The following is a 17,596-nucleotide window of genomic DNA, read 5'->3' as shown; positions in this document are numbered from 1 at the left end:
CATTGTGATGGTTTTATAGATGTTCATACAGTCCTTGATACAGGGGTAAAAGCAAATTTATCGCTGTTGATTTTGTTCAAGCATTAAACCTCACACAGTAGCAACTCTTCAAGAAGATTTATGTTTGAGGTTTTGGACTTACAGCTCAAGAAGATACTAGTGCAGCAAGGACTGCAATTCTCCTACGTAACTTGTTATAGAAACTAGATAAACAAGGAAACTAAATAAATATCTCTTATACATGTTCAACTCCCCCAATTTATAAAGTTTGCAAAAATTTGTTAAATAATCTCAAACCCCTAATTTTGTGTGACTACATTAGCTCTCCCATCCTTAAAAGAACTTGGCTCCATTGAGTTAGGTCGGAAGAGTGACAACATCAATATGACCTAATTCGACATAGTCGAGTTCTTTTAAGGATGGAAGAGTTGATGCAGTTACACGATAATGGATGTAGGGATTTGGGATTATTTTGTAATTTTGCAATTTTCTTTTCTTAGGGAGGTAGACATACTTAAGAGATTTGATTGTTATTTAGTTTCCCAGTGATATTCAGTTACATAGGATTATAAGAGTCTTTGTTTATATTTATTGTAACCATTGAACAAAAGTAGTAGATATGAAGATTTGAATATTGAATTCATAGTTGAGTTTTCCTCTCTCCGCTTTCTCACCTTCCTCGGTCTGTTTTACTCTTCTATTACTTCTATTGTTCTCATCTTCATTACTCTCTCGTTTGCTTCACTTTCTTTTGTTTCAGCTGTTAAATCCCTTCACTGTACTCTAGTTCTGAATGGTATTAGCAGTCCCATAGATTGCATTGAACTCCTTTCATCCTTAACCCTTGTCTTTACTGTTTGGACCGAATGAAGCCTTCCCTTAGGCGAGTGAAACCTTAGAGTCTGGCTTCCTGATTCCTCTTCTACTGTGAGTTTCATATCCAAGTTCTAATAAGTTCTGGTAGCATCTGCCGGATATGATTTCAGTTTCAAATTCACTCCATAACTACATGTAGGGGTTCGAACCTTAGAGAAGGTATCGAAAGGGAGATAGAAGGGAAGGAGAAGATCAAAGAGGGGCGAGAGAGGCGGAGCTCGAGAGCTGGCGGAGCAAGGTCTGTCTTCTCTGAAGAAATGAGCTGCCTTATATAGAGGGAGAGGTCGGTTACGGATTCCAAAATTTTATTTCAAATCCGGAACAGGAACTGCTGACGTAAGTGCTGACGTAGGGCCTGATCTTTAAGTGATAGTTAGTTGGAACTAAGAGGATTGCCAGTTGGGATTAATCTCCCGAAGTTTCAGCTTGATTTGATTCCTCATTGACAAGTTCTCGACCTGCAACCTAGCTCATTCACCGCTAGTTTGCTGTTTATGGAGAGTTAAGGGATGATAACTTCTGTTATCTGTAAGTAAGGCCACAAATCATGTTATTTGCATAAAACCCCTTCTGAAATGTGTCCCTACTTATTCCCTTCTTTCTGAAAATCCTAATTTTGTTTTATCTCTATTTCTTTAATTACTACACTATCCTCGGATCTGTTTGCCTTACCTAAAGAGGCCCCAAAAGATGCTGAATAATTATGGAATCGCCACTATTCACCCAATTTGAGTTATTGTCATTGTCTCTGGGAGCAGGGGTGTTGTTTTTTGCACAAGGCTGGCTCCTTTTTGGGTGCTCGGTGTGTAGCCCTTGTTTCTTGGCTGCTGCAGCTGAAACCAAGGCCATTCGGGATGGGCTTCTTCTTGCTGTCCAGTTTGTGCTTTTCCTTTAGTTGTGTACTTAGATTGCCTTGCCGTTGTAAACTCTTTAAATAGTGTTGTTTCTTCTTTAGAATGGGCCACTAGGGCCATTGAGGAGGACATTGTTTGCTTTTTGTCTTCTAGGCATAGTCAAGGTTTAAAGTATCAGTATCGGGTATCGTATCGGAAGGGTGATTTTAAGAGACGTATCGTATTATATCGGAGATATGTATCGTACACTGCAGATACACATGGAAATGGTCAAGATACACATAGAAATATACTTTTAGAGCAAAAAACAATATAAATAAGCAATATATAACATGTATAATATATAAACACTAAAATGGAGAACAACGTATAACGAGACAAGAGACTTTCATCGATTTGAGTACAAATCCTTGCAAATGATGAAGTTTGATGCATCAACAAATTTAGTTTTATTTTTAGCAAAAAATAGGATTAAACACCATGATTAAACACAAAGATCAAGTTTTTCTGATACCCATCTTTTTTTATGAAATTCCCTTCAATCTTTGATCTCAAAAACAAAATCACGATATGATAGTCACATGGGCCTTTAATAGCTGTATCAATGTGTATCGGTTGGTATCCACCGTATCAGTATGTATCGAGTTGTATTAGTATGTATTGAGCTGTATCGGTCTATATCGAGCCGTATCGATTGATACATACCGATACTCTCATAGAACCTTTAATGTATGTATCGTGTCGGTCGATACAATACGATACCAACCGAGACATACTACTTTCTAAAAACAGATATGTATTGGTATGTATCTTATCAGTATCGACCAATATTGACACCGATACGTCTCAGTCGATACTTTAAACGATGGGCAAAGTCTATTTTTTTGTTTGTCCCTAGGTCCTCTAATAGAGAGGCTCATTTGTTACCCACAAGGGCTTTGCGTTGGGGAATTTCCCGCGTTTGGCGGCAGTCACCGCCCTCTTTGCGTGTATCTTCTCTTTTGGGAAGGGGCTTTGCCTCTTCTCCCTCTGAATTTGAATCAAACTGTTTGGTTTTGATAAAAAAATATTTGTCATTGATGGCCCATATCGATTCAAATTAAGGGTTTTAATACCCGACATCGTGTCAAAGTAGGTGTATTCTTAGATTCTTTGAAATGGCTTTGGGTTCGGGGTTTCAAATCAAGAGTGAAGTTTGTGGTGTAGATTCCAAAAAGACTGAAGAGCTGGCATCTTACTTACAATGTAGAATAAAATATTTGCCCTCTAGCTATGGAGGGCGTTCTTTTGGAGCAGACTCTAAAGATACTTCATTTTGGAACTGGTGATGGAGCTGTTTGGCTTGAAGTCTTCAGGTGGAGAATTGGTTCTCTCTTTTTGCTACGGGCAAGGTTATTTTCGGCTGAATGAAAAATTCATTACCAAAGGGGGCCCCTAAAGGAAGGGAAAAAGAAGAAAAATTACAGGAGAACAAAGCAGAACACAACCGTCAAGGAGAGGGGAGAAAGTGCAGAAGAGAGATGGGTAGGCCCCAGGAAACAACTGTAAGCCTGTTCCTTGAGGAATCATCTACACTACAAGAGGAAACCAAAGATGGCTTGCTATTGACATCAAAAGCGATGGACTTCAAAATTTGCTCAAAGAATCTAGAGCTAGAGGACCATCTTCTGAGGTTTGTTCCATTCAAACATGATTGATGGCGGCACCAAAAGCAAGCTTGCTGATAACGTCATAGATTGACTTTCCGGCATAAGACATATTGATGTAGATTTATCATCAAACTGGGCTTCTTTTATTAGGAATAAGTCTAGGGTTGGGTTATATACATATTGGGCCTTTGATTCCATGGGTTTTTTATGTAATAGGCCACTTTTATGGGCCTAAAATATGAGTAATTAGGTTGCATACGGGATTAGATGTTTTAGTCCTATACTTAGTTTTATTTTCATGTTTTTAATGTATTAAATTGAACCGGTCCAAAGCTGGTTTGAACCAGTGGTTCAATTTAAGTGATTTTAGTAGTTTGTCTTTTAATTGTTTTAGTTGGTTTAAGTTATTTAATAGACTGAGGATTGGGTTAGGCCTTTCCTTTTTAATGTATGAGTCTAATTTTGAGTCTTTTATATAAGGTTGTATGGGGGCAAAGTATTGAAGACGAATTTGATTAATAAAAAACTCTTGTTTGCTGCCATTGCTGCTGATGCCTAGCTCTGTCGAGTGTTACCTTGTGAGTCATATCAAGGTGAAGGGACTGGTGGATCTTCAGTTGACTCCTTGCGTCTTGTAGATCGGGAAGATTTGTTATAAGGGATTGGTGGACCTCTAATCGACTTCTTGCATCTTGTAGATCGGGAGGACCTGTTTCTAGTCTTCAAGTTGCTGCCATTGAAGACCTGCAACTCCAAGTAAGTATTTGACATTATTAACCATGCCCCTTTTTTCTCCTAATCCTCTGAATCCACCCCCATTGATTTCCATTGCCAATACTCGATCCTCACTACCTTCCTCATCCACCATTAAAACCATAGATCCATTAGAACCCTAAAACTTGCTACTATTCTTCTTCCCTTCTAGAAGGTCACATGCAAGGTGATTTTCGTGAGAATTCTGCCCAGCCAAATCTAACCGTTAGAACCTGCTACAATTGTGATCGAATCTTCCTCTAATCCTAACAGAGACTCGATCCAAATTTCAGAACCAGCCACCCAACCAATTGTCTGAACGTACATTTTTACCCCTCTCTCCTATCTCTACTAGGAAACCCCTCCATAACTCTACATTTAACCATCTGATTTAGCTGTAACTTTCAGCATATATTCCCCTCCATCCTGCTCACACTTAACCTAGATATTAAGTCCATTCAACCACCTGATTTCCTGTTAATATAAACCTCAGATTCCATCATCTTCCACCTTTTAGAACCCTGACCCTAGTTGCTGCCCAAACACATCTAACCTACTTCTAATCATCCAAAACTTATAAAACCTATTTCATTAGACTCCCCTACACCTGCCTAGCTTTACCATATAAGATACATACGCATTACCCTAACCCTAACCCTAAAATTGACCTAAAACCTCAATTCTGCCCCATCGAACCAGCAGCTCAACAATTCCTGGTTTGTCTGGCTCCTAGTAGGTCTCCTACCTATCTAGAACTACATTACATATCCAACCAGATCCATTCCCTTGATAATGGAAGAATTCTTCTTCTGGGCCAGAATTTACCAAGAGCCCTTTCCAATTGCAAAGAAGAAGGGGCAAGCAAAAAAGAGGTAATACACATCTTCAACTACATTCCAGCAGAAGCAGCAAGAAGGGGTGACTGGAATTTGGTGGTGAATGAGAAAAGGCTGTTGTGGTGGGAGGCAGTTGGAAAGGACCCGCCAAACAGTGAAACTGTAAATGGGGGTGTTACCCTTGAGCCAAACTATCTTGCCCCACGGAGACTAGGGGCTGCGAACTCTGATGAAGTCCCAACTCCCAAGCTGATTTGGAGCTGAAAAGCCGACAAGAGAGGCTAACCAAACAACAATATCTCCCCTACCATGAGGCCTTTTGGGAATGGAGGGCAAGGCATTCCAGACAGTGGATAAAAGGGGAGAGGAAGGAGGAGGGGGAGGAGCCCAATCATCATGTTGGATGATGCCAGCACCTGGGGACTGCTTACCAATACCCGGATTATAAATGCCTGTTGCACCCATGGACCTCCAACCGGGATGTACTCTAACACTCTCCTTCAAGTTGGAAGTTGGAACATATATATCTTCCATACCTAGCTTGGAACAATCGCCAAGAAAAGGAGGTCGAGACAATGCCTTTTTAAAATCACCAAGTTGATTTCCAGAGTTGACAAACAATGTAGAAATAAGCTTTTGCAAGTCAGGAGATGGAAGATCCCCTAGGCAAGGAGTTTGATGAAGTAGAGGGCGGTTGCGAAGGAGCAGCTTGGTTCGTGGTGGACTTAGAGTATGCCTGTAGATCTGCAATTGCTTTGTTGGAGTACTATCAGAGGGAGAGTCAGTAAGGCCTCGTTTGTTTGATGGGGACTTAGGTGGGGTGGGAGAATTGGGATGGGAAAGTCCGGATGTGGCACTTCAAAATCCCACCCTAACCTTGTCTGTTTAACTTGGGGGGGTGAACTTACAGAAGTTCAGGGAACAACATTAAATGCTTTGTTTGCTGACATGCACTTGAAAATCCCACCCCTATGGTATCTAAAGTCCAACAAAAAACAAAATACTTTGGTTACTGTTCATGGGAAAGAAAGTTAAAATCCTACCCCTGTTCCTCAACTCACTACAGTGTGGGACCTAGTCCCACAACATTCCCACCCCATCCTCCCCGTCAAACAAACGGGCCTAAATGGTGTAAGGGTTGGAAATGGTAGAGACATTAGAACATCAACATCTATCTGACGGCTTTTAGCAGAGAAGTATGGCATAGATTCAGAGAAGGTAACATCAACATTGATAAGTATTGACGAGTAGTGGGATCATAACATTTATAACCTTTATGAGTGCGAGCATGGTCAAGAAACACACACTTAGTAGCATGTGGGGATAATTTATCAATTCCAGGTTGAAGGTTGTGAACAAAACAAACCCAACCAAACACCCATGGGAGCAAACCAATTCATCAAGAAAAACACCAGAGTACGGAGATTGATTACCAAGAACAATAGATGGTAGGCGATTTATTAAATAGCAAGCATAAAAACTGTTTCACACAAATATTTTGGGAATATGCATGTGAAACATCAAGGAACGGATGACCTTTAACAATTGCTGGTTTTTCCTTTCAACCACAGTATAAGAGCAACTAGTTTGATATATCATACCATGAGCAGAGCAAAAGTCAGATATTTCACTTTGAGTATATTTTAAGGCATTTTTTTTTTTTGGTAAATAAGTATATTATCGAACCCCAGGAGGGGGCAGGGAAGAACCAATGAACAAAAGGGAGAGGAATAGAAAAGAAAGGGGAGGGGAAAGAGAAAATAAAAAATAAGAAATGGGGGGGGCAATCCTCCAGCCTACACAGAGGAGGAGGACTGCAAAAGGGCATTATCAAGACCCCAAAGAGTCAAAATATGTCTGTTCCTAGGGGTGTCCGTGAAGGGCCTCATGCGGATACAGCTGAGCTTGGAGGACACATCAAAGGAGATGGCTTTCTTTGAACCAAAAACTTAATTTGACACACCAAATTGAGTCTTAGTTTTAGAATAAACTATTTATAGGTAGATAAAATCCCAGAATGATGTGAACCAAAGAAAACAAGGAAGAGCTACTAGGAGCATCACAAGATGGGAATGAGGTACGGTGATGCTTTCCCAGCTCACATGCTTCATACTCGAGATGAGATATTTCTTGTAACTGGGAACCATTTGTTGAAGCTTGGAAAGGGAAGGATGTCCCTACCGGTAATGCCAATGAAGTGGAGAGGTGGCAGGAGTGGTAGTAGAAGCAGCTATAGCAGTGGAATCCTCAAAATGGAGGCTCTCTTTCTCATGCCTTACACTAATCGTTTTCCTTGTCCGGAGATCCTAAAAAACACAACAGTTAGGGTAAAAGGTGACTGAGGCGTTTAAGGATTTTTTCAATTGACTAACAGATATAAGATTTAAAGGTAAGTCTGGAACACGAAGAACTAAAGTTAATTGAGGAAAAAAGGGTGGAGAGATAGACCCAGAAGCAATCAAATGAGTTGAGGAGCCATATGCAAGTATGACCCTAAAAGGTTGTGCAATCTTTTGAGGTGAAGAGAGAACTTGAGACTTACCAGTCATATGGGTAGAGGCCCCCTGAATCAATTATCTAGGGAGTGTATGAAATGGTAGAAAGCAAGGTGAATGTACCTTTGTGAGCAAGGATGGTTGTGGATAAGGTAGCGCCAATGGAAGGCTGAAGGTTTGGAGTAGCTTTAGGATTTTATTGTAATCATCGCAAGGCCTTGAATCGGATGGTGGAGCTCTAAATGAGGTGCAATATTGGTGTTGCTTGGAGACACCGTCTTAGAATTATACCATTAGACGCAAGCGTATTGGCTGATTGTGGAGTCCTGTCTAGTTTACCATGTTTTTCTCAGCAGGTTTCAACATTATGATTTAACTTGCCACAAAATGAACATTGTTTGATGGGTCGATCACTCTGCTATCCACCTATGCTACGAGTCTACGACCACCACGACCATGGCTGAAAACAATGCTGAATTGTCTTTAGAAGAGGTATCATGGCGGGAAGGTGTAATGATATGCTGAAGACGTGCAAAGGACTCATTAAGTGTAGGCACCTTTTCCCTAGCAAGCAACTGACTCTTAATAGACTGATAATCAGGATTTAATCATGTCATAAATTTTATGAGATAAAATTCTTCCTCCTGAAGTTGTAACTGGTCCAGATTAGTAGTAAGAGGCTAATGAATATTGGGCTCCTCTCTTATACCCATAAAAGCATTGAAGTATTCATTCAAGGACCTGTCCCCTTGCTTGAGAGTATAAATTTTATTATATAAATCATAAATATGGGATATATTCTTCTCTTGGGAGAAGGTTCGCATCAAGTCGTCCCATACTCCTTTGGCAGTGGGGTGGAGCTATACATTCGCTGCAATAGCCGGATCCATGTCGTTCCACCACCACATAAGGAGGATTTCATTCTCACACATCCACTCATAGGCTTTTATATCAGAAGGTTCACTATAGTAGATGGGAGGTACTTCAACTTCCCCTTTGCATTAAAATAAACTTTGACTGCCTTAGCCAATAACAGATAATTTCCAACTCTATTGGGTTTTATAGTGGTGATCCAGACATTGACATTGCTCACAGAAGACTTAGGATCAGCCATCATGCACGACAGAAAACAATAATAAAATAACTAGAGCCAGATACAACCCTCTGGCCAGCAAACAATAATAAACTAACTCGAGCCAGGTACAACCCTCTGGCCAGCAAATAATCCTGTTATCAAAAACTTAATGAAAAAACTGAGTTAGAGGTCTCCAAATTTGTAGATACATGGCAGACCACTTGGGAATAAAAACCCCTAAATGTCACTGGAAATTGATGAAGAACCGAAAACTACCAATCCCAGAAATCGATTCTGAAGGTGAAAATCCAGAAATATGGGTGATTTTCAATAGCAACCACCTGAGGTGTCTGATTGACACCAGAATAAGGTCGAGTGACCTAGTAAAGGGTCAGCAATGCCCTAAAAACTCTAGAGGAATCTGTCGGCCAGATCCAAAATAATTTCAGAAACTTCAGTTTTGAAAAAATCAGCCGAAAACAGGGTATCAGCCAGCAATAAGGAGAAAACTGAGTGCAGAAAATCAGGAGCTCATATTGGCTCCAAATTGATCTAGTAGCCTTACCACTGGGGTAAACAAACCTCCAAAAAGTGATCTGGATCTGCTGGCTAGTTATAAAAAATTGTTGATGTCGATACTGCCAGAAAATAAAACCCAGGAAAGGATGCCACAAACTTCTATATGGAGCAATTTTGATGTCTATACTGCCAGAAAATAAAACCCAAGAAAGATGATGTAGATCAAAATATGAAGAAGAGGCCAAAACGCTGTTCATATTACTATTCACGTGAACTGTTACATACCCATACATGCATGAGAATGGTTGGTGACATGTGTAGCAATAAACTAGTAATTATATGTTAATTATTAATTATTATTATTATATATTTTGTGTTTGGCTTGGGGTTGAGTGGTTATTGTTTGGGGAAGTTATTGTAACCACGATAGTGGGTAGTTAAGTCTTAGTAAAAGAGAAGGAAAGATAACTAAGGAGAAGTTGTAACCGCTTAGAAGTCTTGGATGTGTATCTATTTATTTTGGTAGAAGAAAGAAAAGGTTGTCGAGCATTTTCCTAAAAATTCTCTATTGAGAAGGAGGTTGGCTACCTCTCATCCAAGCCAGACACCGTTGCTTCGTCTGTAAAGCAAACTCTTATCCTATTCCCTATTATCTCTCTTCCCTTAATTTCCTATTTTATCTCCTTAAAAGAAGCTGGGCTCATCTATGTATGTAACAAATGGCATCAGAGCCAGGCGCGGTGGAGGAAATTGACCGTCCCGGGTCTATATGGGAATATCCTCCTATGTAATATGGCAACAACAAGGTGACCTTCCAACCGTGTAAGATGAAGAAGAGGCTCTCCATCCAAAATCGCAAGTTGTGTTGGATCGTCTTTGGAAATTGCTCTAACAAGATTTGGGATCCGGGTGGATTATTTTAATTTTATTTTTTCCTTTTCTTCCTTGAGGACAAGGACAATTTCAAGGGGAAAGGAGTTGTTACGTACCTAATTATACGGTTATTTATATATATATTAACTATTATTTTATATTTATTAATTATTATGTTTGTGTTGTGCATGAGTTAGTATTGAGTGTGAGTTAGTTAGATAACTACTTGTGTTAGTAGGTTAGTTATTTAGATGTGGAAGGAGTCATGAGTTGTAAGTTATGTAACAACTATTCAGCCCTATTTAATAATGATTATGAATGAAAAGGTTAGCAGATTATTATCCCCTAAATTATCTCTTAAGAGTTATCTTGAGAAGAGGATTGGTAGCCTCTCAATTGTGCCATGACGTCCGGCGGCTTCGTCTGTAAAGCCCCAAATTTATCTCTCTCTCCTATTATTTCTCTTTTATTTTATTTTATCTTCAAATTATCTTGCACGTATCAAATGGTATCAGAGCCAGGCATTGCGGAGGAAATCGATCGTCCCGGGTCTATACGGGTATATCCTCCTCTGTTCAACGGCTGGATGGAGGCGATTTGTTCAACAGAGATTAACCGTCTCGGATCCGTACGAGATTCTCATCAGGTTATTCAAATATTGTTGGTCCGACGAGTTCGTGGGCGTAACATTGGCAATCTACGGAAGCAACTTGGGAATTACCCCAACAAGATTTGGGATCCGGGTGGAATTATTTTAAATTTTATTTGTAATTTAGTGGTCTTGAGGACAAGACCAATTTTAGGGGGAAGGATTGTTACGTATATCTTATTTAATATTTAATATTTAATTAATATTAAGTAGTTAACTAGTAGTAGTAAGTTTATTTAATATTCAGTAGTAGTAAGTGTGTAATTAGTTATTAGCAACCGGATGAGTTGAAGAGAAAATGTAGGAGAATTTGTAGGTGTGGGAAGTGGGTAGTTGTGATAACCAATTATTCTACGTGTATTTATTTGTGAATGGTGAAATAGAAAGAAGATTTGGAAAATTAAAACTAATCTTGAGTTTATCTTGAGAGAGGCCGGCTACCTCCCAACAATCCAGACGCCATTGCTTCGTCTGTAAAGCAAAACTCTATCCCAAATTTATCTCTCTTCCTCTCTTTCTATCCCTATTAATTTTCTATTGTTGTTATTTTATTTTGAGATTACCTTGCACATAACAAATGGGATCAGAGCCAGTGTTGAGAGAGGGTCGAGAAATTGGAAGGTGTTGTGAGATCTCTTCACGTTGGGCAACAAGAAGTCATGGGGAAGCTTACGGAAATAATGACAAAGCTTACCAAGTTGTTTGACAACCTTGGATCACGTGCTTCAGCCAATGATCCAGCAAGGGAAGAATCCTCAACCAATGCAATTGAATTGTTGCCAATTGAAGCAACTACAATGGTGTATGCGGAGCAGACAAAGAAGAAGAAGAAGAAGAAATGGAAGTCCAAGCAATGCAGATTGTGCATCGTTCCCCGCAAAGTACACATCTCTAAAGTCATAAAATCTATAAAGGGTCGCGCAAAAATAGTAAGGTCATTCCCTACGGCAAGGTCCGACTATCGTGAGGTGGCCATCACTCAAAACCGTGATGCTCTTTGTGCTTCGTTTATTGGGGTTTGCCCTACTAAGAACTGGGATCCTGGGGGGCATTTCCTTCCCTTAATTTCTTTGTCCTTGAGGACAAGGACAATTCCAAGGGGGATGGATTGTTACATACCCATATATGCATGAGAATGGTTGGTGACATGTGTAGCAATAAACTAGTAATTATATATTAATTATTAATTATTATTATTATATATTTTGTATTTGGCTTGGGGTTGAGTCGTTATTGTTTGGGGAAGTTATTGTAACCACGATAGTGGGTAGTTAAGTCTTAGTGGAAGAGAAGGAAAGATAACTAAGGAGAAGTTGTAACCGCTTAGAAGTCTTGGATGTGTATCTATTTATTTTGGTGGAAGAAAGAAAAGGTTGTTGAGCATTTTCCTAAAAATTCTTTATTGAGAAGGAGGTCGGCTACCTCTTATCCAAGCCAGACACCATTGCTTCGTCTGTAAAGCAAACTCTTATCCCATTCCCTATTATCTCTCTCTCCCTCTTTCTCTCCTTATTATCTCTCTTCTCTTAATTTCCTATTTTATCTCCTTAAAAGAAGCTGCGCTCATCTATGTATGTAACATGAACAGTGTCACAACCCCTTATTTTGGCTTAGTTAGAATATTACTAGAAGATCGTGGGGGCAGAATAGTATTTTATTTATTAGTGATTCAAGTCTTTAAATGAGGAGTATAATTGTCTCTTTGGGGCTAAGTATTTAAAGGTTACTTGCTAGAATCGATGGAGCCATATTGAGAGGTGGGGACCACCGATAAAGAGAACCGGCAGCAATATTTGATCACTTAAAAAAATTGGGGTCCATAAGGAGATTTGAAGACTTTAGAAGATTCAATTTAGTTTCTATTCTTATGCAATATTTAGTTTCTAATTATGTTAAGTTTCTATTTCTTTTGTTACTTGAGGTGCAAGTATAAGCTCTCTATTTATTGTAAAGGCTTTTAGAAGCCTCCCCATGATTTGTATAGTGAATGAAGATTGCTTTTGCAAATTATTTTTCGTTTCTCAAGTGATGAATGTGACTTGAAGGGTTGAGAAACCTGGCTGAGAGAGTCGAAACATCTTTATCCTTACTTTTCCCTCCTACCCTGCTCGAGCTCTGTTGGTGAATGCTGCTGTGAGTCTTCAACTGCTGCTAACTGTGACTGTTTCTGCTGTTGCTGATTTGACCGACAGAGGCTGCACAACTCCTGCGGATTCAAGGTCTGCCTGGGTCTCTGCTGTTATCTTCAAGACTGTATAACTCCTTATCCCTCCATCAGAAGTTGCTGAGTTGTGCACCACAACTCCACCCCATTATCCACTCCACTTGGCCCCACTTCCATTCCATTCCATTCCATTGGCTGGATTAGCCTGTACCATAAACCTTCTATTTTCATTCTCCCTCTTCCATCTTCACTTTTACCCATCTAGATTGAACCAAACTTGCAGGCCAAGCTTCAATCATCAAGGCCAAAACTCAGTTACTTTTGGAGTCCTAGAACAACACTTTTTTGAGGGTTTTCTCTTAACCTTCTAAATTGGTGTCTCACTGATAGCTCCACATCAAACCACCAGAACTGAACCAAATTTGGAGTCAAGCATCCTTTTACCATCCTCTACACTCGATCCAAATTTGAACACCATCACATGACTGGTTTGGCTGGAAACCCTAAGTTTCTAAGTCTGATTTTGTTCCAATTTCGAATTTTTGAGGGTTTTTGGGACTAGGAATCAAGTCTCATATTAAAAGGATGCCGCAAACTTCTATATGGAGTAATTTTGATGTCGATACTGCCAGAAAATAAAACCCTATTGAGACATGATAAACATACAAGATACAAAAGGAGTCTAGTTTTTCTTCATATAATTAGCAATTAGAGCCTTCAATGTACTGTAGGCAGCATAGTTGCTGCAACCAAAACACACAATCCTCAAGAGCCTATCAAAACCAGAATTTGATGAGGATGAAGACTTATGTTTGCTCTAATACCATGAAATAAATCAGAACTTAAGAGGCCAAAACCAGAGAATGAGAAAGGAGAGGAAGAAGATGGGAGAAATCGAGAGGTAGGAGAGAAGGCTGTGCGATAGAATAGTTCTATAACACTAGCCAATGTTATTTATACTTATCTGAACAGATTGCATGATAGAAATATGATGGAAATAAAACTATACTTTAGCTAATCCTAAAGTCTTATCACAGTAGTAACCTAAAGTCTAATTACAGTAGGAGGTAAGAAACAAGAAGAAACTAAACTACTTAGACGAAGACATAATCCTACAGTACAGAGGACCATGGGCCAACCGAGACACACTTGAACAGATGTTTTTCGTGCCAAACCAGAATTCGGATTGTCCTAGTTTAGCAGTGTCACCATCTGGTCTGACAGTGGATTTGCTGTGTATTTGTGACATTTAATATATGATTATAAAGTCCTTATGTTGATACTTATTTTTTGGTTATTTATTTTTACTTTTTACCTTCAATTCGATCTAAATAAGATATCATCTTTGGTAACGTAACATTAGTCTATTGGATGTCTTTTTGGTTTCGTCAAGTTGACATAAAGAGCTTCTTTTCCTTGATAATGGCATCTGATAGGTTTTGGGTTCTAAGTGGCTGAATTTAATTATGTAATGTCTTCACAGGAGCCCATTGACACTGATTTGGTATGGGTGCAGCTTCCATGGTGAATCAAATATCTTGTGGCAGTGATCGGCGTAACTCTTCAGTTCAGCTGCTCACTTCAGATGCAGTTATTGAGGTGACTGCAAGCTGGTCTTTCTTCCAATTGAAAGTTAATACCTGTTGTCCAGTTCTATGAACAATAGGATATCCTTGATGTACTTTTGACTGATTTATATGGCATCCAGGTTACCATTGATATCCCTTTTGCATTTCGAGCAATTCCTGTGGAAGTAATAAAATCAACTGGAACCCAAGTCCTTGAACAAATACTACGGATTATGCTTCCCCGATTTATGGCACAGGTTTTGATTGATTTATTTTTTTACTTGTTTTTTTGAGTTTCTCTTGCATTTCTTGTCAAATTGAACTTCCTGCTTGTTGCTTATGTGGTTTTAATGATTATTTGGTCTCACATGGACCATGAACATATATTCCACTTTGACCAAGTGTGGTGTAACTCAGTTAATCTTTGCAGCACCGTAGTTCTCATATATATGTTCTTGAATGGGACAAGAACCCCAATCTGACATGAAGGTATTTTCAAGGGAAAATAAGACATGTACCTTTTTTTTTTTTTTTGATGAAACAAAGAAATATATTAAAACTTAAGAAAAGAGGAACGTCTGGCATGTACTTTGTCAATCTAATGTGAGGTAAAGCGGGTCAGTGTGTGTACATCCCCTTCTGTCTGTGTTTGTTGGGGGGGGCGGTTCTTCGTGGCTTGGGTGGGAAAGGGGAATGGAATGTGGTGGACATGCCTTGTAGTGCTAGTCTTGATCTCTTATTTTTTTCTTTCCATACCTTTTGAAGGTCCATATACTTAATTTGAGAAGTAGGGGAGCTGTATTCTGTTTTTTTGTATCCCTCTAGGCATTTGTCGTTGGAAGTGATGGGCATCATATCTGATTTTTTTTTTTTTAATAATCTTTGATGCCGAATTATCTTGAACCCTCTTTCAGTAGGATAATTTGGGAAAGTGGGAGACAAATGAACCGGGACAATTGACTCTGCTTAGAGCATTATATTGTGGAGCTCTCATCCTGAACTTTGCTGGACGAACAAGCAGTGGGTGGCCTGGAAAACTTGGGATGGCTTGGGAGGCAGGGGTTGCTGCTGCAGAATTGGAAGAAGCGGTCACGTTACCCAACAAAGATGACACCCAGAAATTGGTGTTATAATATGGGTACGAGGGTATAACTGTCAATAGGGGTATTTTGGTCTTGTACTCATTCTAGAATTTTCTATTCTTCATTATAAATAAAGCTGGCCTGTGTCAATTTGACACAAGTCATTCTCCCTAATTTTCTAGATTTCATCATGGTATCCAAAGCAAAGGGAAATCGATCTAGGGCTTCGAGTTATGTTTGAGATTCGAAAAACAGCAGCCGCCTCCCACCCAATTGCAGCACCACCACCCTTTCCGCCTCCTCTCTCCCTTCTTGCAAGCCTACAGCCCCACCTCCCTTCACTTTTTTCTCGGTTTTTTCCCCACTTTTTTTCCCACCTATTTGGGTCTTGTACTCATTCTAGAATTTTCTATTCTTCATTATAAATAAAGTTGGCCTGTGTCACATTGACACAAATCATTCTCCCTAATTTTCAAGATTTCATCGATTGGGGATGGGAACATTGGGACGTGGGATGTGACATGGAGATAAGGGAAGTTGGAGGAGACTATTTGTTCCAATCAGGAGATGGAAATCATATCTGAAGATAATGTTTAGGGAGCAGCACACAGTGACATTTAATTTTTCTTTTTTTTGGTAGACACTGTTGATTTCAGCATCGCTTTATATTTGAAGAAGCTTGATGAAAGGGATGAAGCTATAAGTCCATGCTATTCCAGAAACCCGGGGGAGGGGGTATAGGTGAAAGAGAAAGGCCTAAAAAGAAAATTAAAGTTGATCATTGAACTTGTTGATGCTGGTGATTAAAAGAAAGCAAAATATGGGTGGGCAATGGAAGAAGAATTAGAAAAATGGGATTGTGTGATAACCACATGTTGAGGAGCTTCAAAATTTCATGGAAATGGCATTCTTCAGTGGCAGGCCAAATTTTGAAATTTGATATGGGGCAATAGAGTATAGAAGGATTTGCTAGTGGGTATGAATGCTCTTTTTGATTGGATTTCTATTTCAATTTCTGGGAGCTATTTCAATTTCTCAGGCTGCTTGATGTGATTTTTGCACCCAATTTCAGAGAAATTGAAATCAACTTGAATAAAAATCTTGAAATAGCTTGATTTCAACCTATTTCGCCCTAAACTATTAATAAACGTGTGCTCAAAACATGGACAAAACTGTAGTTTTGATTAAACACACAACATTCCTCTTTCTCCCTCTCTCTCTCTCTCACACACACACACACACACACACACATTTTGGCTAGAGGACGAAGACGGATAGAGAAGATAACCGTTAGCTACCACCCCCCTTGGTGACTATTCGCTCCTGTAGCCCTCGAACCCCTGCCCCACCAGCGACAGCTTCCTCCCGAAGCCCCTTCTCCCCTACATCCCCACCCCACCATTCTTTGCAACCCCTGCCCCACACCCCCTTTGCCACCCGCGCCCCACCCCTACAACCCGTGCCCCACCCCCACTCCCATCCCCACCCTGATGAGGTAGGCTAGGCTGAAACTGTTAGAGTTATGTAATTTCATGTAATAAGGGTACTTTGGGTACTAGGCTTTTAAGTTGTAATGTGTTTTTACTTTCTTACCTTTTACTCCCCTTAGCTATCATATATTGGCATGGGTGGTAATGATGTAATTTCTCCTTTATGTTAACAACCGATATTCTTCTTCTCCTAATTCAAGTGACCCGACATATAAGAAACGGGAGATAGAGAACTCCACTATTATGACGTGGTTGATCTTCTCTATGAAACCCGAGATTGGGAGGAGATTTATGAGAAAAGAAACTGCCAAAGATATTTGGGACTGTGTATCTAAGATATTTGACCGAGTGGGTGGCTCGGCAAAGGTCTGTTAGCTTCTTCAGAAAGTCATCACAATGAAATAGGGACACAAGACCGGGGCGTTGAGCAACTCAAGCGAACCGCCCTATCTTACTATAACATAGGGACAAAAGGGAGAGGGTTGTGAGGGTGGCCTTGTTATGTACACCTCCAATCGGATGAATGGAGGACCGACCGACTCGGGTTTTCACGAGTGTTAGTCTTTGGGAAGAGTATGATCGCTACAAGGACCTTCAGCTGTCCAATCCTGAGGATGAAGCAAAGGTATATAGAACAATTGAGAAGGAACGTGTCTTGATTCTCCTCGGTGGGCTGAACTCACGAGTATAAACCAATTCATGTGCAAATCTTG

General features: G+C 39.8%; 1 protein-coding gene across 1 annotated transcript in view; it reads left to right on the top strand.

The window, feature by feature from the left end:
* LOC122652952 (uncharacterized protein SYNPCC7002_A1590) overlaps nucleotides 1–17,596 on the top strand; it is a 36,607-nt gene that overhangs the window by 4,475 nt on the left and 14,536 nt on the right. The window contains exons 4-5 of the mRNA XM_043846839.1: nucleotides 14,260–14,342; nucleotides 14,452–14,568. Of these exons, the coding sequence (XP_043702774.1) occupies nucleotides 14,260–14,342; nucleotides 14,452–14,568 (200 nt within the window). The remainder of the gene's footprint in view (nucleotides 1–14,259; nucleotides 14,343–14,451; nucleotides 14,569–17,596) is intronic.

This window comes from Telopea speciosissima, chromosome 2 (assembly GCF_018873765.1).
Source record: "Telopea speciosissima isolate NSW1024214 ecotype Mountain lineage chromosome 2, Tspe_v1, whole genome shotgun sequence".
Lineage (NCBI taxonomy): Eukaryota > Viridiplantae > Streptophyta > Magnoliopsida > Proteales > Proteaceae > Telopea > Telopea speciosissima.
This window is presented reverse-complemented; position numbering and strand designations above follow the sequence as displayed.